At 41.6% G+C, this 21,130-nt stretch overlaps 1 protein-coding gene across 3 annotated transcripts in view; it reads right to left on the reverse strand.

The window, feature by feature from the left end:
* Positions 1-21,130, reverse strand: part of JARID2 (jumonji and AT-rich interaction domain containing 2) — a 209,137-nt gene that overhangs the window by 17,779 nt on the left and 170,228 nt on the right. For all 3 annotated transcript variants that reach the window (XM_005525263.3, XM_088058457.1, XM_088058453.1), the window contains exons 6-8: positions 18,047-18,276; positions 9,301-10,318; positions 4,710-5,215 (exon numbers count right to left, since the gene is read on the reverse strand). In XM_005525263.3, the coding sequence (XP_005525320.1) occupies positions 4,710-5,215; positions 9,301-10,318; positions 18,047-18,276 (1,754 nt within the window). The remainder of the gene's footprint in view (positions 1-4,709; positions 5,216-9,300; positions 10,319-18,046; positions 18,277-21,130) is intronic.

Here is a 21,130-nt window from a genome sequence, read left to right on the forward strand (position 1 = left end):
GAGCAGGCAAAAAAGACTTAGAGAATTCACAGAAATGCTCAGCATCAAATGTTGTATGTGGTGGAAGAGGGTCACAAAAAGCAGAGTTTGCCAGGATTACAGGATTACTGTAATCACTTGCTTTCAAAAACTAGTTATGCTCCACTCAATAAAAGCAGTTCAAATGCCAAGGAACCAAGACCTGTTATTATAAGGTTAGGAAAAGTAAAACACAGTAGAATTGCTGAATAAGTGCATTCTTTCTTGGCACTGCTGCAGGAGCTGGACAAGAAGAGGCTCTGACTCGGTTTTCTGCTGGAGCTACCACAAAGTTTCCATGCACCTGCTTTCCTGCACACCTACACTACCAGATGCTTTGGGAAGCATTGTCTGATGGCTTTGAAGGCAAGAGCGCGAGAAACCGCTTGCTTCCTTTCAGCCCCGACATCGTGGTGTGCCCAGACAGGAACACCTCTGTTGCCTCTGCTCCAGGGCAGAAGGAAGATGCTGGGAAGCTGCACGCTGAGAGCTGGCAGGCACCACAAGGTCTGAGGGCACAGCTGCAGGCAGTGGAGTACAAAAGCTCTTTGCCCCCTCACCAGATCCACTGCTCCTTCCCACTCTGCCCCCTGACCGCTCATCTGAGCAACCACAGATTTACAAACTCTGCATAAATGAGTTTTATTATTTGGACTGTTACCGTTCTAGTTTTTCAATTATGAAACAAATCTGCCAAACCACCTCAGCCTTTTCTTGTGTTTAATTTATTTAATAACTATGTCCAAGAGTAAACTAGAAAGAACTATAAAAGCAGCTTTCCCCCAGAGGCCAAGTCTATCACTCTGCTCTTACGGTTTTAACGTTGTCACTTCTTAAATTGAATGCTGCATAATTAGCTTTAGCAAAAAAAAGTTTGTGAAATGCCCAGGGCCTGGGGCACTCTGATTCCCATAAACTTCAGAGCTGGATTCTCTGTGATCCAATAAGCAATTTCCTTCATCTTTTAATGCCCTCGTGAATGGTTTATTGAGGCAGCCTTTTACAACAAAACCTCTCGTAAAGCGCGGGGCCCGCACCAAGTCACCGCGCTCGGGCGCAGCCTGCACCAGGGGCAAGCCAACACTGCAGCAGCTGCCTCCTTTCTGTTACTTGCTTCTTCCTCTCATCTTATGCAGAAAAACAAAATTAAGGCCTCATCTTCCAAGATTAGCCATGTCTTTCCATTTTTCAAATAGACAAGAAAGAAAACAGAAGTATACAGCAAGCAATTAAAAAGAAAGTGGAAAACTGGAATAGTTTAACCCTTTAAAATTGCATATACCCGTTTCTTCCTCTACCAAGAATTTGGTATCTTTTCTTAGTCTCCTAAAAACTGTAAAAAAATGGCTGAAGGTTTTTTCTGTTGTCTGTTTGTGTTGTTTGGTTGTTGCCTTTAATCTGAGGAATCTTGTAACAATTTCTAATGCCAACACAGAAAATAATTTAAAATTTAATGGAGCATTCTAACCAGAACACAAAATGAATTGCTGAGGAGCAAAATACACTCTCCAACACCCTGAAAAATATCTCAGCAGTTCAACAACTGTCTTAGGTGCTTCAAGCTACAAAGCAGAGACAAGAGGAAGGTCTAAGAAAAGAAATTCCTATTTCCTCCCCTGATTCTTCTCAAGTCTGATTCAGGGGCCATGAGAGCCAACCTAGGGGGACCATCACCACCACCACCAAGCCTGGAGGGAAGGCACAGAGAAGGACGCTGCAATGCTATGAATGTTAAAGACATTAAAGCAAACATAAATATGAGATGGAACCAGATATTCCACAATAGCCACAGGTGGGAAGGAGGGGCTGCTATTAAATGGAGTAAGAAAATGCCAAGTCCCTCCCTGGGCAAAGAGAGCTCAGCATAGGATTTCCACGATGGTTTTATGGGAGGGCTGGCAAAACTCGCACTGTGATTTCTTCTGTGTGTCCCTCTAACGAGTCTGCTATATGCCTTCAGTTTGTGTTCTGTATGGAAACACAAATGCTGCTTTCAGTCAGCACTGTAAAAGATTTTTAAAATATTTTCAGAGCTAAAACTGGGGAAAGAAGAGTGAAAGTCTTGCATCAGAGCCTGCTTTGATGTCAGCAGTTTACTTCACACACTTAGAAATGACAATATTTTAATCATCAGGTAGAAAAGCCACTTACTGAAGAGCAAAGCAAGCAAGCACAGCAGCCTGCAGCACGCATTTAAAAGCACAGCAGGCCTCACAGCCTTGGAAGGAGAGACACTGAAAATAATTCGGGAGTCCTGGCAGAAAGTCAGCCTAACACAAAGGAGATTTACTCTAACCTTGACATGTGATAGGGTGGTAACTGCTTCTGGAAGACTGGATGTCTCTTGCTAAAAACGGCTCAAGCATGTGATGACTGCAGAAATTACTGTGAGAAACCCTAAATGTATGGCCTCTTCACAGTCTGAAGAACAGACTTTATGGCCTAAACTGGACTACAGCCATATGATTACCATGTGCTCCCTCCAGCCCTCAAGATACTGACCTAGGCATCTTTCACAGAGATGGGTTTTTGTTTTGTTTCGGTTTATGTGTGTTTTTAATTAGAAATCACAGTAGCAATGTGCTTTAAAAAGGAACCATTACAATCCCATCATCTCTGGAAACTGTAACAGGAGGGCAGGTTCTGTTAATGAAATTCGAATTTTCTCAGGAATACCTTATTAGGTAAAGAACACTCCCCCATCCACACACACAGGATTAAAAGTTTCATTTGTTTCATTAAATGCCACAAAGCACTCTCTGCTTACAACTGATGCCAGCAACACCTTCCCTCAGTCTTTTAAAGTCTAGTGATGAACTACAGCAATTTTACCTCTTGTGGGCTTCCATGGTGCATCAAGCCTGATGCATAATTTCTGTGTCTGGAGGCTTGCTCTAAGTGACATAAGCAGTATTAATGCATTAGTCCTCCTACAAGGCTTTACACTGACTGCTGTGAAAGTGAAGTTTCATTCCTCTCTTTGCACTCAGGCTGAGCAGGCATCCCACAGGGTGCTCCACAGCAGGGATTTCTCCAGAAATCCACCAGAGATTTGCTTCCCCCTGCCTTCTCCCCAGCCCATCACCTGTGACAGCAGCTCCCAGTCTCTGCACTACAGAGAACGTGGCATGGGATCAAAACAGGCAATCCCCAGTGTCTGGGAAGCTGCTGGTCCCACAGTGGACAACCCAAGGCATTCTCTGAGTGGCTCCATGTGCTGCAGCTGCTTTGGTGGGTGGGGAGAGCCCCGGCCCATGGGCTCAGTGATGCTCCTCTCTAACAGCCTCCATGCTCAGGACAAAAGGATTTCTACCTGGAATTGTCTGACTCAGACAGGGTCTGATGCTGTGAGTACGGCTAGTGCGTTTTTTTGGTGAACAAGCAGAAATTCTGGGAGATCTCTGCCTTTTGGGGTAAAGGCCTGGTACTCAGCAGACTCAGACTGGTTATACCAGCTACACTTTGCTTGCTTTTTGTTTTTTTTACTTCCTAAATCCGATTGGGATACTTCTCATAAATCCCATTATTGCTTTTTGAGTGACTTTGTATCTACTGAACTTTGAAGTGGGACTTGCACTGGAAAAGAAGAAAAAAGCATTCCCCCACTAAGTTGGAGGTTGTTCATTCAGCAGTCAGGGTAAGGTGTATCAAATTTTTCATTTAACCATCATTAAGCACAGGATATTAAGAACAGAAATGACACTTCACTATTCACAAAAGGTGCTGTCATTAAATAAGCTTCTCTCCAAGGGCAGCATGGCAAAGAGATTGCTTTTCAAAGGTGGGACTGAGGCCAGAGTCCCCAAGAAAAAGAATTTTTGGGCTGACAAATCATAACAGGCCACAAAAAAAAACTGAAGCAAGCTTTTAACGCCCAAGTCATGAGCTCATGCAGTCCCTAAATAGCTTAACAATAAGTAATTTTGGGCTATCTGGCTTCATTTCCTGGTGATGGAAGTGAGATTGGAAGGGGAAGAACAGCATATTTCTTTACTGGGCACAGACGCTCAATGCTGTATTTCTCTCAGAGTGCGGCTATGCCATTCAACACAACTCAAAATTGCACTGTGAGTTGCAGTGCCAAGTCCTGCTCCAGAGAAGGAGACTGCCAAATAAAATACAGTGAAAGAGTCAGCATTCCTTTGTAAATGGATATACTTGATATGTGGAGGACTAAGCATCCACGTGACTCTTTAGTGCTGAGCAAAGTCTGGCATCGTGGATGAAAATATTGTTTGCATTTCAATTTGCCCTTTCTAAATGTAGTAGTATTTCTAGTGATGTTCGTTTTGATGTGCAGCACTACTTCACTCAACAAGAGATTTGCAAGGAGCAGGAATGAGAAAGCAGAACATTACTTTAAATGTCACTAGAAAATGAAAATACAATCTGTGTCTGCAAGGATAATTGGGCAGAGATATTCAGGGAACCTCTCACAAGGAGATGAAGGGGGGCAGAACCCAGTGCATCTTGTTATGACAATAATGCCTCCCAGCTTTTCCAGACATCCTGCAAGAGCCAGGCCTATCAGGATAAAGCCACCAGACTGCCTGGCCATGATAACTGCTGCCTTGGGGATGTCACTGCAACTCATCAGCTCCCCTCAGACAGCTGGGTGTGCACCCAGACACCACCCACACAACAGCATCATTGGCTCCACAAAACTGACCGGGCAGAGCCAGCCTCATTACCTTGTATATACACTTGTGTAAGTCGCTAAGAACTCCATCCTCCTCCTCCTCCTCCTCGTCCTCCTTCGTGGTCTCCTTTTCCTGAGCAAAGAGCCGCCGCCTGCCCGTCTTCAGTGGGACATCGACCTCTTTTAACTTGTTGCGGAAGCCATTTTTGTGAACCACGCCATTGATGAGTCCATTTTTGGGCTCAAACCGGGGCAAGGAATGGAACTTGTAGGCATTCTCTGAATGTCCCTCCAAAGGTCCTTTCCTCTTCTCCAGGATTTCCTTTTCCAGCAAGACCTCCTTCTCCAGTTTCTTGTGCTCCTCGGGGGAGAGGGAGTCATAGGAGAGCAAGTACTGGCAGTAGGCTTCTTGTAGCTTGGCCAGCCTGTCCTGTGCAGTTTTGGGGATGCGCAGCATGTCTGCCAGCTTGTTCCATTTCTTGAGGTCAGTCACTTGCTGCATCCCCCCCATCTCGTTGATCAGCTGGACGAAGCAGGCCAGGTCGAGCTCGCAGCCTCCTGGGGTCCAAATGTGCCAGGCAGCAAAGGAAGGGAAGGGGAAACACAGGAGCAGGTTAGAAAAGCTGTGGGCAGCTCACATCAAATAAGCTACCAGGCTGGGCACACAGGGGACATGACAGCTCCAGGCACCTGGGCACCAGAGCAGAATTGTCCCTCTCTTATATGCCTCCTGCTAAAGAGAGGCATGCACCACTGTTTTTGCCAGCTTAATTCATTCACAGGCTGTATTCTACTACTTGCAACAGCCCTCCCTATGATTCAGTTTGCTCTCTTCCTTGAGTTTTGTGTCCTTCTCTGCTCAGAGCACCTCAAGCTATCTCCTTGAAGTGCATCTGTGACCTGGTTATTACCCAGCAGCTGGGCAGGTGAGAGTTGCCCAGCTCTGCAAAAGCCCACACTCCCCGCCCCCCCCACCAGTCCCACATCTGGTTCATACCAGGAATAAAAAAAACAGTGTCAAGCTGGGGCACTGGCCATCAGAAAGACATATACCTATCCTTTCTGGAGGTGAAATAACAATTATCTAATATCTGCACAACACCTTGAATGAAGTTAGTATTTAAAAGGAGCACAGTAACATTATTGATTTCACTACAAGTAATAAAATCCATATAAAAACCAAAGGGAGGCAAGGGGTTGTTTGGGGTTGGAGCCTGCAACTGCATAAAAGGTTCCAGACACATTATTCTTCCAGTCTGAGGCCATCCATATTTTATACTTCATTCTGCTTTTGTATGTTTTAAGATGACTAGCACATTTCACACTCCACTCAAATAAAAAAAGAAAAATCAGGAAAAAAAAAAAAAAGAAAGAAAAAAATGGATTATACAAACTGCAGCATAAGTAGCAGCCAAATGGATGAGGAACAATAAAAGAAACATCATTAATACTCTGAAAGCACAGAAATAAATCATCAGTGGGAAGAGTGAAGAAACAGCCCAAAGACCACCTACAATTCAACAGGGCGCTGTTCAAGGAAAAAAGAGAATTAATACAAAACCAGCGTCAACATCTCTGCCGCCACACTGTCTCCCCTTTGCCTTTTTCTTTGAGGAAAGTAAAGAGCCATTATGCCATAGCCATTTCCAAGCACTCAGAAATGCCACTGCAACAGAGGAGGGCAAGAAGCAGCATTATGGTAAATATTTACTGCAGGATGCACAGCTACATCATCTTAACTCTTATCATTTTGCCTGCTAGCACAAGCAGGATTACTTTTCTCAAACTACCCTGTGCTGCATCTCAGATGCTTCAGTGCTGATTCCAGTGTTCCTCCTTCCCTCTGCTTTCCCCTCTTCCACCACTTGTGTAAATCCAGTGATGAGGGAAGCTCAGAAGTGTAAACCTGTGTGCAACATTTTGGGACAATGGCTGTCCCAATGGCTCTGAGGCAGAGCAGCACCAGAGGCTGCTGACATTTATACTGCCCACACAGCACAAGGCAAAGGTGTTTGGCTGCAGACAAAACCAAGCATAAGGCTTTGAGTAGAATATGATAAGGGTGGAGACGAAACCACAAGGTAGCAGATTTATCCTATTTGGGAGTCCCAAATATTCCCAAATTCCCATTTGGGAATGGGGTGGGGAAGATTTCAAAAAGGTCTTGAAGCTGAGAAAAAGTAAACACCATTGGGAGAAAAAGACAAAATTAGTTTGGAAAGTTTTCGTTCTTTCCTTTTTAATCTTCCATACATAATGCAGTAAAAAAGTAACTTCCAAGATGGCTTCTGTTCCTTTTTTGGTCAGTGGTTTCTAGGTGCAGGCCACAAATTAGCTGAAGGTGTAACTCAAGATAGCTTTCCATACCAACAGATTCAGCAGTCTACATGAAGTTGGGTAACATACTCCTAACCTGGAGAGAAGTGTGGCCCAGATTTACCATGACGTGTTTTCTCCAGCACACACCCACTTTAAGGTCCTAGTTTCAGCACTGTTGAAAATTCAATTTTCTCCCGCATCGTGGAATGACCACTCACAATCACTCTGCAATATTAGAGCTCGAGTAGCACTTCATTCAACCAGAGCCTAAAGCTAAGGTTTGCAAAATGCTCTCAATTATAATTCCATTTCACACAGTCATAACTTTTGGAAGCATTTGTATCTCAGACTGATGTTTTCCAGGATCGACCTAAGCTTGCTGCTTAAACTTTCCTTGAAAGACTGAAGGAAAAAAAAAAAAAAGGGAAAACAACAACAGCAAAAGAGTTCTAAACTCTTTAAAAGCACCTACAGCAAAATGGCTTAAATAGGAGATCCAGCATGTTATACAGAGGCAGTGTTTATTTTTTTTTTAATTGTCTTTATTTTCCTAAGTTAGGAATACTTTTAAATTGCTTAGTGAGCAAGCTCATTTTTAAGAAAATCTTAAATCTTCAGGTATGCATTTAATACCAAATGCTGGCACTAAATGAGCCATTGGCAGAAGTCCCACTTACTTCAATGGAAATGTGATTTAGCCCAGAGAGAAGGGCTATGTATGCAGGTATACTTAAATAAGTGTGCATTTATCAGCACAGATTATAAGTTTCCTGATAGAACCAACAGATTTTTCCTCTTTGTGCACTGATGATCTCCTGCTCCTTTTCTACATTTTGTTTTGATTTTAAACACAGGATAGGTGGGAAATTAACTGCAGAAAGGATACATAGGATGCAAATTTTTAAGAGACAATTTGTTTGCTCTGGTTATATGGCACCCAGCAGAATAGAATCCTTGCCTATTCATTAGGCTCTTAGGTGCTTAAATATTACAAATAATTAACAGTAATGCCATCTTAATGCCGAGTTAAGGTATTTCATTAAAAAGTTAACATCGTTCCAGGAGTGTTAATCGAGCTGTCTTGCACATTTTCTTCTCTCTCTTGCCAATGTAAATGTAATTCATTATTCTTTTCTATTAGCATACAACCATTGCATACATTAGGCATACAAAATGTTCACTTATTGCTGCTTGAGTGATTTTAATTTTCAGATTTCCTTGAACGTTTTTGCACGGTTATTGCAACAAAGCGCTAACCCCTCGTTTCCTCCTTCTTAAAATTTTGTTAATTCTCTGCTGTGCCCTGCATCAGTTCACCATAAAGTCTGCAATCATTTTGTATGCTTTTATGCATTTTCTCCCCACATACCATATGTGATATAAAATAAAGTTTAAAAAGGAGGAGGCGGGGGGAAGGAAGTGTTGTGAATCGTTTAAACAGAAAAGCGTGTCCTTTAATCCAACCAGCGCCGAGAGCTGCCTCGGGCCGGATAATGCCTCAAAGGCAAAACTCTAGCCTCGAGTTGCATGCAGGTCCTGTGAGCTCATGACTCAAAACACCTCGAAAACAAAGGGAAGAACTAACAAAAATCAAAACCACAGGTTTCTTACTATGCGGTGGCTGCAAAAGCAGTAGAGATGGAGGCAGCTCATTCAACAGTTCATTTGTATGCTGCTGATGTCACGTTTTTACTAACTATTGTCACATTTTTGTCATGTGTCATATCTGACAGCAGACCATAAACCAAGAATTCTGTTAAATAAGTGATTCTCACTCAGGCATTAGCCCTGGCAGACACCTGCTGGGAGAAATAATGAAACCTCCATTTTGCAATCAACTACATTTTACTGCCTATTCTTGACACTTAATGGTTGTTAAATGTCAGCAGGTCACTGCAAATTTGTGATTTTAAGTGTCTGAGTACCCAAACACAAGTCAGTTCTGAGGTATTTTCTTTCCCCTTTGGTTAAATGTTTTTAAAGGAAGAGGCGGGGAGAAAAATGTATTAAAGCCTGGCAGCATTGCAACCTGTTACGAAAACATCTTTGGAAAGGTTCGAAAATATTCTGAGACGACCTTTAAAACAAGGCTATCAATATACACAGTCACACTACCCACATAAGTAAACAGCAGAGAAAGAAGAAGATTCTGAAATCTCTGACAACCTGCCTGCATCATGCCTGGCCAAAGAAAAGAGAGAGATTCAGAGCTCTGCAGTGTTGATTGAACAGGGGTTTGGTTAAGCATAAAGACAAACGGAGCATAAAGTTGTACATGGACACCGAGAAGCAGCGGCAAAAGGCCAAGGAATCGCAGCCCTTACCTATGAGTGGGAGTTCATCCATGGTAATGCCCTGAGATTTGAGGTGCTTCTTGATACAGGCCAGCCGCTGCACGTTGGGTCCCCAGCGCCTGCCTAGCTTGTGTATGTGCTGAATCTGTGTCACAAACCGCATTTCATCATTTAGCTTGCACTCAGGTCTCCAGTCTGAAGGAGGAATCACCCTGCACATCCCATACTTCTCTACCTGAGCTCGGACTGACTCAATGTATATCAGTGGGTCATGAAATTCCTTGGTGGAGGGCCTAAGGATGGGAATCTCCCCCAGCATCCCCCACCCAGACTTACTACTGCCCTTTTCGTGCTTTCCCATTGAGTCTTGTGGCTTGTGCAAGGACTCCGCTTGAGAGGTAGAACGATTTTCACAGGAGGCATTTTCAGTTTTGCCATGTGCTTGTTTCCCTGGCGTACTCTTTCCAGCAGTGGCTCTTTTCGGCCTATTTCTTTCCAAACTCTTCTCTGGCACTTCCTTTCTAAGGTGTCCATTCAGCAAAGGCTTTTCTACTGCTGCCTTTTTGCTGGCAGCTTCTGCCAAGGTGACGGCCCCTTTCATTCTCTTGGTGGGCGACTGTATCTTGTCTATGTGACTCGTCTCTTCCAGCCTCCTCTTCGAATTGCGCAGCCCCTCCCTTAACTGTCTCCCCACCTCCTTAGTGCATGTCTTTTGGTTCAACTTGCCATTGACTTTTACACCATTAACAGCGGTATTGTTAGACTTGGATGCTCCAAGGGATAGCACCTGTTTGCGGGTTTTTGCATTGCTACTTTCTATTTTCCCTGAGATTGTGTGGTTGACAGGTGAACTGGGTTTGTGGTGATTTAGTTTGGTTTCCTTGACCAGTTCTTTCTTGGCTTTGGTGTATGTGACAGTTCCCTTTGTCACTGTTGCAGTGTACTTCACAGTTTTGGACGGTGAAGGTCTGACTTCTCTCATCTTTTTGGCACTGGCTGCATTTGCACTCGGAGATGACATTCGAGTGACCCCGTTGACTTTAGAAACCTGAAATGCCAGGAGTGTTGTACGAGGGGCAGAAGGAAGGAAACACAAAACAGAAAAGTAAATTAATAATGTGACCACTCAGTCCCGATTTCCCATTTGCTGGACAGCCATAGTGTCTCCAGTCCCGACTCCTGGCTCCGTCATACACTCTTCATATAATGGTTTGCACGCAGGCAAGAGAGGAGACTAGGCATTTCTAATAATAAAATAAAATAAAAATTTGGAGTTCTTTTGACTTACCAGAAAGCCCCCAGTCTTGCCTTCAGAGGTTACAAAGCCTCTGGCATTAGGAAGATTGAGGTCCCTTGCCTGCACTACCCCCTCCCTTGTCTACCAGAAACACACACTATCTGATTTACAAACTAAAACCTTTATTACCTCTTTTTCTGGCCTTCCAGACACTCTCTCTCTCCCCCCCACCCAACCCTCCTTTACATGCACACACATTTCACTACTTCTTAGCAGGCAAAATAGGCAGCATATATTATCTACTCTAACTGGAATCTGCACACTTGCAAAGAACACACCGAGATTCAAATCAATTTACCTTCTATCCATGCATACATATAAAAAGAGATGTGGCACACATTATGCACCAAACAGATCAGCATGGCCATGAAGGATCCAGTCTGTCATACATATTACATTTTGGGCAGCATGTTGTTGCTGAAGTTGATAATTTGAAATTAAAAAATGCATACCGTAGTCCAATGTAATTTTTTTCTTAAGTTTGGTATATGTGCAATTTTGCTGACACAGATTCTATTAGATCATATTGTGTCAATGCAGCTTAGAATTGCTGGACTCTGCTGCTTTCTGTTCGACATTTAAACACAGTTATGAGACTAGAATTTGTATTTTAACTGAAAGATGTGTTAAGGACCCAAAGCAACCCCCATCTACAAAGGGAATTGAGACAGCTCAGCACTGCCAAAGCTAAACTCCACTACTAAAAAAACAAAGCTCAAGTTCAAAACTGAAACAAATTTCAGCATTTACACAACTTTATACGTTGTCATCTCACCTCCTTAAATGACTGTAAGCACAGAAAAGCACATCCAAAAGTCAGAAACATTGCTAAAAGAGCTCAAAGTGAAAGCATACAGTACAATCACACCCCTTCTCAGCACTCAGGTGAGTAACACCATTTCCTGGAGAGTTGTAACACTTTCTCCTGTGGGATTTTGAAATTCTTGCCAAATCATTAAGCATGGAAGCGTCTCTCAAATAAATGCAAGAACTGCAGTCACTTATATAATAAAGATGGTACAGGGATCAAATAGAGACTGCTTAAAATGCTGTGCTATGGTCTTGCATGCAGTGATTTGTGGAAGGGGAATTGGAACCTGAGGATTCTGCACACACACACGTTTATGGACATTTTCTCCTCTGCACTCCAGAAACTGGAGCAGGAATAATGATCTTTTAAAAAACATCCATATTCTTGTCCTTCCTGTGCTTGAAAGGTAGAAACACTTAAGGAAAATCCAGTTAACTGATGACATGAGTTTTTACCTTGAGCTTTTCAAAGATGTATGAGGTATCATATGGAAAGCAAACAATTACAAACAGAAATGCATTTACCCATTTCCCTTGAAATTTAAGCAGTACTCCATACTTGAATTGAAGGCCTGGATTTAACTTTCACAGCACTTTTTCATGCTGCAGAACAAACATGGGTAGAGAGCTGCTGAGACGTTGCCTCTTGCAGCAGTCACAACAAGCGCTGAACATCCCTGGATTTATAAATAGCTAGGAACATCGATTACAGATTTCACCTAGACTAATAGAGAAGAATTGATTGAGAACTGGGAGGGGAAGGTAATTTGGGTGACAATGATCATAAAATGGGTTTTCATTTCTAAGATGTGACGACAGTAGAGAAAGGACAACAGACTTCAAAAAACAACAAAAAACAAACAAACAAACAAAAAGCCAACAAAACCACCCAACCAGAAACAAAACAGAAGAAAAATCTACCTGAAAAAATCAAAACCAAAGCAATTTCCTCTCAGAGGAAAGGCATAAAGCACAGGCTATTATGGCTGTTCATGAAGTTCTCTAATGACTGGAAAATTAGAAAATGATCACAGTAAAAAGTGGTAACACAATTATGTGACTAAGGACAACTATATAGGAAAAGAAAAAGCACATATTAAAATCCAAAAGACCAAGGAGCTAAAGAAACTGCAGTTAGCAAGAGACTAAATTAGAAAAAAAATAATATAAATACGTTAAAAATACAAGATAACAAACAATGGATGAGATAAAGCACCACACAAGGAAGGATAACAAACAGCCTGACTAAAGTGTTCCTGCTTCTTTTGCATTAACCTTCACCAGAAGTGCCACTGACTGAATATTTATTGGATACAGAACATAATCCATTTCAGCAAAAAGGCTAGGATAGCAACCTCAGTCAGGTAAAAGATACCTGGAAATAAGCTAGGAGCAGACAGAGTCTACCTAATTTCAAATCCTAAAATAAGTGTACAACAAATCATCAAACAGTTAATTTGAAAACACACAAATGATTATAAAATAATATTAAAAAAACAACAAAATCCACCCAGGGTTTTGCCAAAATAGCAAATCAAACAAATTTAGTCATCTTATGACAGACACCTGGCTGAGAAGGTAAAGAAGCACCTCTGCTTCATCAGGATACCAGACACTGTCCCCTGGGACGTTCCATCAAACTCCTGAGACACATCTCGACATTATTACTCCCAAGTGGCTTCACAAGGGACTAAATAAAGACATCCTCAAAGTTTTCATTGTTATAGCTCACTATTGTTCTGGGAGGGCATTTCATGTGTCTTTCTGCAGGTACTTGGCTTTGCCTTGGTTCTACCAAGTATTTTTCATGATTGTAAAATCTGACAGTGAAACACACCTGGAAGGAGGAGGCTGTAATCACTCACAGGACAAGATAAAAATCAAAGGCACTTCTGAAGAACCTATTTCAGAACATTTCTACACTAAGAGGAAGTGCTATATTTAGGAGGCACAAATCATATACATGCAGGGGAAGAATAACATTTGGGGACTGCAGCAATGGCAATACAAAGCACACAAATCCCTTTCTGAGACCTATTAATTAGGATGTTAAAAACAAAGGGTAAGAGCACACACTTTCCCTAAGGAAAAATTTTATGAGAAAAATTTTGATAGAGGAGCAAGTCTAAAAAAACACAAAGTGCTCAGGTATTTGGAAAATAAGACTCTTGATGAAAAGCCATGGGATCTGGTCTTACTGTGAAAGAGATCACTATGGGATAGCTCTGTAACAATCTTCTGATGCATAAGGAGTTCTTCTGGAAAGAGACAGTAAATGTTCTTTCCATGTTCACTGGGAAAAGTAGGAGGAAAAATTCCCTTTAGAAGTCTACGATGATCTGAGATACAACTAGGAAAACTTGCTCATTAGTAGAAAAGGAAAACACTGGAAGAAGCTGTCAATGGACATTGTGGAATCACCTCTACAGAAGGTTTTCAGAAGGTTTCAGGAGGCTATAGCTGTATTACTGTGCTGCCAGGTATAATCAAGAAAAAACCTCAGTGTGAGCAGTCAGGCTGCATGGAGGCACCTTGTCACTCCAGCCTGCTGATGATCTTTTTCTGAGGAAGTTGTGACCAGAAGTCTGAAGAGCCACCCAGGCATTTCTGCAGCAAGAGCTTGTGGCACAGGGGCTGAGAACAGAACACAGTAAAGTGCTCATGGAAAAAGGCAATATCCTCACAGCTTCTCCTATTCAAAGCAAAACATGTCATGAGCACCATCAGCTTTAAGATGCAACCTCCAATCCCAGATGGTAAGCACAGTATTTTGAATTTTTATTCAAACTTACCATGGAGTCCAACCATTAACCTAGCACTGCCAAGTCCACCTCTAAATCATGTCCGTAAGTGTCATGCCAACAGATCTCTTTGATACCTCCAGGGATGGTGACTCAATCACATCCCTGGGCAGGCCGTTCTAGTACCTGACCCCACATTTTCAGCAAAGAAATCTTTTCTAATACCCAATCTAAACTTAGCCTGGTGCAACTTGAGGCAGTTTTCTCTGGTCCTATTTCTTGTTATCCAGAGGAAGAGGTTGAGCCCCACCTGGCTACAGCCTCCCTTCAGGCAGTTGTAGAGCAATAAGATGCTTCCTGAGCCTCTTTTTCTCGAGGTTCAACGCCCCCAGCTCCCTCAGCTGCTCCCCATCAGACTTGTGCCCCAGACCCTTCCCCACCTCCACTGCCCTTCTCTGGACCTTCTCCAGCACCTCAGTGTCTTGTGGTGAGGGGCCCAGAACTGAACACAGCACTCGAGGTGTGGCCTCACCAGTGCTGAGTACAGGGGGACAATCACTGCCCTGCTCCTGCTGCCCACACTGTTCCTGACACAGGCCAGGATGTCATTGGCCTTTTTGCCACTTGGGCACAGACTGGCTCTTGTTAAGTCACTGTCGACCAGCACCCCCGGGTTCTTTTCTGCTGGGCAGCTTTCCTGCCTCTCCAGATCCCTTGCAGAGCCTTTCTAGCCTCAGCAGATCAGTGCTTCTGCCCGCTTCGTGTCGTGTGTGGAACTGACTGAGGGTGTCCTCAATCCCCTTGCCCAGGTCACTGATGAAGATGTTAAACAGGACTGGCCCCAGTACTGAGCCCTGGAGAACACCATGGGTGACCAGCTGACAAATGGATGTAACTCCATTTACCACCATGAGCCATCCAGACAGTGTTTAACCTAGCTAACACCCATCCAAGCCATGAGCAGCCTGTTTCTCTGAAAGAATTGTGTGGAAGGTTGTGTCAAAGGCTTTATTGAAGTCCAGAGGGACAACATCCACAGCCTTTCATTCATCAACTAGGTGAGCACCTAGTAGGAATAAAGTGACTGACATCAGCGTTACATGAAAGTCTTGAGCCAAAGGTGAAACTAGGGATATAAATAATCTTATCTCTGCTTTTCAGCTATGTTCTCAGTTTAGGACACTGACATATAATCGTCTTCAGACCACTCTTTTCTCTCCTTAACTGAACACTTGCCCTGCAGTAAAACATGGTATGAAAGATTTTAAATTTTGTCTTTATTAAAAAAAAAAAAAAGTGGCAAGCACAGTCTTGCGGCAATGGGTTTGTTAGATTGTTGTCTACGTACACACCTCTGCATAGCACCTAGGATTCAGCCTCCAAAACCCTACACAAAAAATAAATAACCTCCTAGATAGCAACCACGGTGATAAGAGCAACATTAGCAACACTGACAACAGTTTTAGTGCCAAACAAATCCAAGTTATGCAACTGATCTTCAATCCATTCATAAAAATAGTTCTGTACTTGTAGGAGTTGTGCAGAGGTAAATTACCATATTAGGCCAAGAGAGGGCCCCATTGAACCACATTTCCTCTGCTCACAACCCTTTAAAGTAGGAAGACTTTGGAAGATGGCAAAGGAGAAAGCAAAAGAGATAAGGAGCCTGTGACAAGTGCAAGGACACACCAGAAGAAGAAAGACAGAAAAACAGAAACAGATAGGACAACAGAAAATCTCTGGTAATTTCTAGTGTTTCTGCCTTTATTTTCTTTAAGACTTAAAACCACACATAAATAAACCATGCAAATGCAGTGGTCAAGAAGCAAAAATATAGTGGAAGGAGGAAGAACATGTGGCTGGCACCCTGGGAAAAAATTCTCATTTTGTTAAATACTGAAAAAGTCAAAGACTCAGGACCAGCAAGAAATTTAGCAATGTCCCATAACTGGTAAGTCTACGGTTTTGTACAGAACTAATGCTTTCTGTCAGGCAAAACATATAATCCACTTTTAATTAGTTAAGAGTCACATTTTCATTAAAATGTGTAAGAAAATACTTATGGCACTGTGGGCGTTGCAGAAGAAAATGTAGGTGCCTAACCATTTTTTAGGAAGAAAAGAAAAAAAGAAAAAAAAGAAAAAAGAAAACCCACATCCACATCATCTTGACTCAAACCCCTCATTTTCTGAAGCCTGGGGAGACCCTTGCTGATGTGTCCATGTGGTGTGACTGCTGGTTGTACTGCATTGCTTTAAATTTTTCTCCATTGTGTGTGTCACATAATCAAAAACACTTAATACTCTAGGAAGCAAAACCACTTGGATTGCAGACAAAACTGTTCTACACTTGTCTTTTTCCTTTCAGAACTACCTTCAGAAGTAGCAGCAGTTGACTTTCACAAAAGTTTTAACCAATCCAACTCTGATGATACAACTTGTAAGCATTTCACACAACTGTTTCAATAGGTTAAAAGAATTAAGAACTGCATTCTTATGTTTTGAGAAACTTGTTAAACACCATGAGCTCATGACAGAGCATGTCACAGCAAGAATCATAAAATACTGGTAATCACAAAAAAAAAAATCCAAAAAGGCAGCCATTCACACTGATGCCTAGATAAAGGCAAACTGCCATGGTGGAAAAAAGAACTGAAGTCTTACAGAGGTACAGACAGACTGTGAATAGCCTTCAGGATCTCAAATCTGATTTAGAAGATAATACAAAATCAGTGGAGGCATTTCAGGAGAACTTAAACCACCACTGAAACACACAGCATTAAAGATTTCCTCAGCAAGATCATCACTGCTTTTTCTTTTCCTATTTTTAATTTCCAAGCCTGTGATTCAGAGGTAACATTTAAAGGCCTTGATAGCCCTCTACAAGATGGCAATTCCAGCTCCATTGAGAACCAGGTCAGCCTACTTAGAAGAAAAACCTTTAGGTGTTGGCAAGTAAATACTGTCTCCAATCAGCCTGTTGAGAATTCATCACTGTGAAACAACCAACCAATCAACAACAAAGCAACAAATGAACCAAGCAGAAAACACAAAAACAAAAACAAAACCAAACTCCAACCAACCAACCAACCAACAAAAAAAAACCCCCACAAACAAAAACAGGGCGGAAAAAAGCCCCACAAAAAAACAAACCAAAGAAAAAAACAACCAAATCAACAGCACCCCATCCCACAAAAAATCCAAACCCAAAATTCCCAAAAGGCTGAACTCAGCAAGCTTTCTGTACTGCACTGCCCTGGTCTGCTAACCCAGCCCCAGCCTGAATAAGGACTGAAAGACCAGTCTGCTGAAGTTTCACACCCGAATTCAAATTAAGTTGAAACAAATCTCTTGCTGAATCTTTTTGCTAGCTTTCAACCAAGTAACATGGAACTATAAAAATGTCTCCCATCAGGTACCTCCATTGTGAAGGAGACAGTATTTTGGAGCATCTTTATGCATCAGGCGAAACATTTGTCCCAGACTCTCAGGTTTGTGTTGCCCATGTGCAAACCAAGGCACATGAGGAGTATGTCAGGTTCTCCAGAGCACCAGTGAGCCCCTGAGATAAATCACAGAGACCAGCTCCTTCTTCCACGTGCTGCCAGCATTGGCACTGTCAGCACAGAGTGCCAGTCAGAAAGGTTTCATAAACATCAGTGGGAACTTTACTCTTTCATATGAATATACCAGATAATTAAAAGACAGGGTTGTAAAGCACACTTACTTTATCATACTGACTTCCCAGGTATATATTTTTCTTTTTTCCTTTTTTTTTTTTAATCACTGAAAATTAACTCCCTGCTGTTTCAGAGCAAGCTTTTAAGGTTTGCCACGTTCAATGTACACCAAACAGTGGAAAAAGCAGCTTAGAACCTTAAAAGCTTTTGTTTCCCATGTGTCCACAGTAGAGTACAACTTATTATTACCTGTTTCCTTAAGTCCTGAGCCGATCTGTGAAGAGTGTGGTGGTTGTTAGCCGTGAGCCCTTTCGTAGAGGAGCCAGTGTTTGTAGTAGCGTGGTGATTAGCAGCAGCCTGGTCTTTTCGACTCTCAGCCTTATGTTCGCTGTTCCTCTCCTTCCCTGGGGTGGCCTCTTTGCTTTTGTGTTTCTGAGCAGGTTCTTTCTCCTTCGATGATTTGCTGGACCCATTGAAAACTGAGAAGAGAGAAAATCAGGTTATTAAGGGAAAAACAAGAAAAGGAAAAGTATGCCAGACCAAACACTTCATTCAGAACATCACAATTTTGTCTGCACTCAGTGTTGGTTATTTAGTGAATGCCTTCTTACATCCAAAGCTAAATCAATACAGAAATAGCACTATTTTGCATATTTCTTTAGATGAACAGATTTACCAAAGTATTTCCTCTGCTTGATAGCACACATTATCTTCAATAGCCAAATTACAACATACAAGGTATATTACTGTTTTGACTGACCTAGATTTAGAATTCTGGGTTTGATTTTTACTTATGACAGTTTTAATTATCTTTTTTTGCTCTCGCAGTGAGGGAATTCTAAACATAACCTAAAGAGAAAAAAGATTTATTTTTATACCAATGTAGAAGAAAGGAAACGTTCCATGAAAAAGCATGTTTTGTTTTCGTCAATACCCAAACTGCTGAATCAAACTGACAGCAGTTTGCCTATAGCAGACAAGCTGCAAATAGAAAAAGGTACTTCTGCAAAGAAAGGAAAATATTAAAACCGATCTGGAACATGTGACATGAAGTAACACTGGGACCTATGCTGAGCACCGTAACTTTTAAATGAAGGGATAAGAAAGTGTGGAACAGACACCTTTATTTTTTGTACAATAAGTATTATGTGAATTTATATAAGCAAGTTTTGTTCCTGTCTCTCTCCTGAATTTATTTAAGAATAGTCACTGCTCTTGTGTTGTCAGGGAACATGAAAAGCTGAAGCTAAAACAAACAAACAACAAATCACATCACATTTCTCTGCTTGTTAATTGAAAGTGTGCTGAATTCATGTCAGTGATGTCCCCTCTTTAGTGAGCACTTGACAGAGGTTCGCAATGCTTATGATCCAACATCCACAATGACAAATGCCCTCCTGCCTTTTACTCTTGATTTCTACCTCTGTCTTTCTTCGACATGGTTTAGGAAAGGATGCAAACAAGAAACTTCATAAATGCTTAATAGCACAACTATGTGAAAATCTTATTTATTACACAAAAGATACACGATCTGTTTGGGAATAGTAACTAAATAAATGAAGTTACTGTTTTCTTGTGAAATGAAAGCCTTTTTTAGTCACTAAAGATGATATTCCTGCAACACATACCTTCTTATCTAATTTGTGAAGTTTAGCTGTCCCTACACATGTAGTGTATTAAAGGTAGGAGCAGCAGTAAGTAATAAAAAAATAATAAAAACCCAACAATCCCACTGGACAGGGATCTCCTACTGAAGAGGGGCAGCCAAGCTGCTTTTGAGCAGACTCTACTTCCAAACCTTCCCACAGCTGGAACGCCAGCAAACTATTGGCAAATTCGATTTTCACGTCACTTACCATATTTTCAGTTCCCTTATCCTATTCAGTCAGTCATAAGTGTTGAAGCAGGTTACTTAAAAAAAAACAAACTGCAATTGCTTTTCCTCCTCTCTTCCTTCCCACTTGCATAAATGGAGTAAGAATGAGAGAAAAGCTGTCAGCAGTGGAGTCACCACAAATTTCCCCATGGTTCTGTCGCTCCTGAGCTCAGGAGCAACTGGTGCTGCCCAGCCAGCCAAGGATTTCTCAGTGATGTCTGTGAAAATCACCTAACCCTTTGTATCTCATTTCCAGTGGTGGAACTGATAATAATTGCCAACCCCTCTCAGGAAGTTCATGACAATATATTCATCCTCCTTTGTAAGGAATTCTCACATCAGATGGAAGGCGCTACAGATGCACAAAGCACAACTATTTATTTTTAGTAAGACATAGCACAAACAACCAATGGCTGCTTTGTTAATATGTATTTTATCATTTAGAGTGACACCTTCCTTTGAAGGGAACAAGTTGTAAATACCGATCTGCTCCTACGGAAACATTCAAATCAGAGATTAATTTTCTGTAATCAGCTGCCACTTTAAAAATCTAAGATTACTAAAATAGAACACACAGCCAAAAAGCCAAATTGTGTTCTTCTCTGGTTCACCAAATAAAAAATTTGAAAAAAAAAAAGAAAAAAAAAGAAGCAAACATGAGACAAGGTATATTTTATATGCAACAGCTCATTAAATTTAAGTGTCGTGGGAACCCTGCCAGTTTTACCCTCTGAGTAATTATCTTTTGTCTTAATTTGTAAGATTCTTGAAAAGGGGAAGAGAGAAACAGGAGGAAAAAAATGTTCAGTCTCACAGGAAAAGCTTAAAAACCTTAAGTCTGAAAACACAACAAAGGGATATGTAGATGCAAAACAGTTTTTGCCACGCTGTCTTATAGTTAAACAGTAGATGGTATCAGTTTCTATAAAAATCAGTATTTGTTTCTTCCAACACCTAGATTGCCGTTATATCCAGCTACAAAACCTTCCCGCAGTAGTAAGTATTGAAAAATTCACAAACACAGTATGTGAACAAATATCAATATGTTAGCTTGATTAATTACAAAATGCTATCGCAAGCCAAGCATTTGCAGGGGGGAGGGGGGGAATCCCTGAGACTATGATTTTCCTCCCATCTCACTAAAAATGTTGAAGCAAGTTATTTAGACAATAAATTTATTTAGTACAATACAGGATTAAACTCTGGCCCCAAAAGCTAGTGAGATGGCTCAAAGAAAAAATGTAACACCAAAAAAAGGCTAAACCCCCCCACCCCCAAAAATCTCATTTTTGAAGAGTAACTGATAATAAGCCAGCAACACTCACTTCTCAAAGGAAAGAAAACAATAACCCCCAAAAACTCTGCATTAAATATTACTGAGACCAAATCTGATTAAACAATGAAATGATTAACTAATTCTTTTGTGTCTTCTTACGAAGCAAATCGCATTCTCCTTA

Source organism: Pseudopodoces humilis, chromosome 1 (genome assembly GCF_049639895.1).
Source record: "Pseudopodoces humilis isolate 2021_Gansu_Grassland_sample_001 chromosome 1, ASM4963989v1, whole genome shotgun sequence".
NCBI classification, from domain to species: Eukaryota; Metazoa; Chordata; class Aves; order Passeriformes; family Paridae; genus Pseudopodoces; species Pseudopodoces humilis.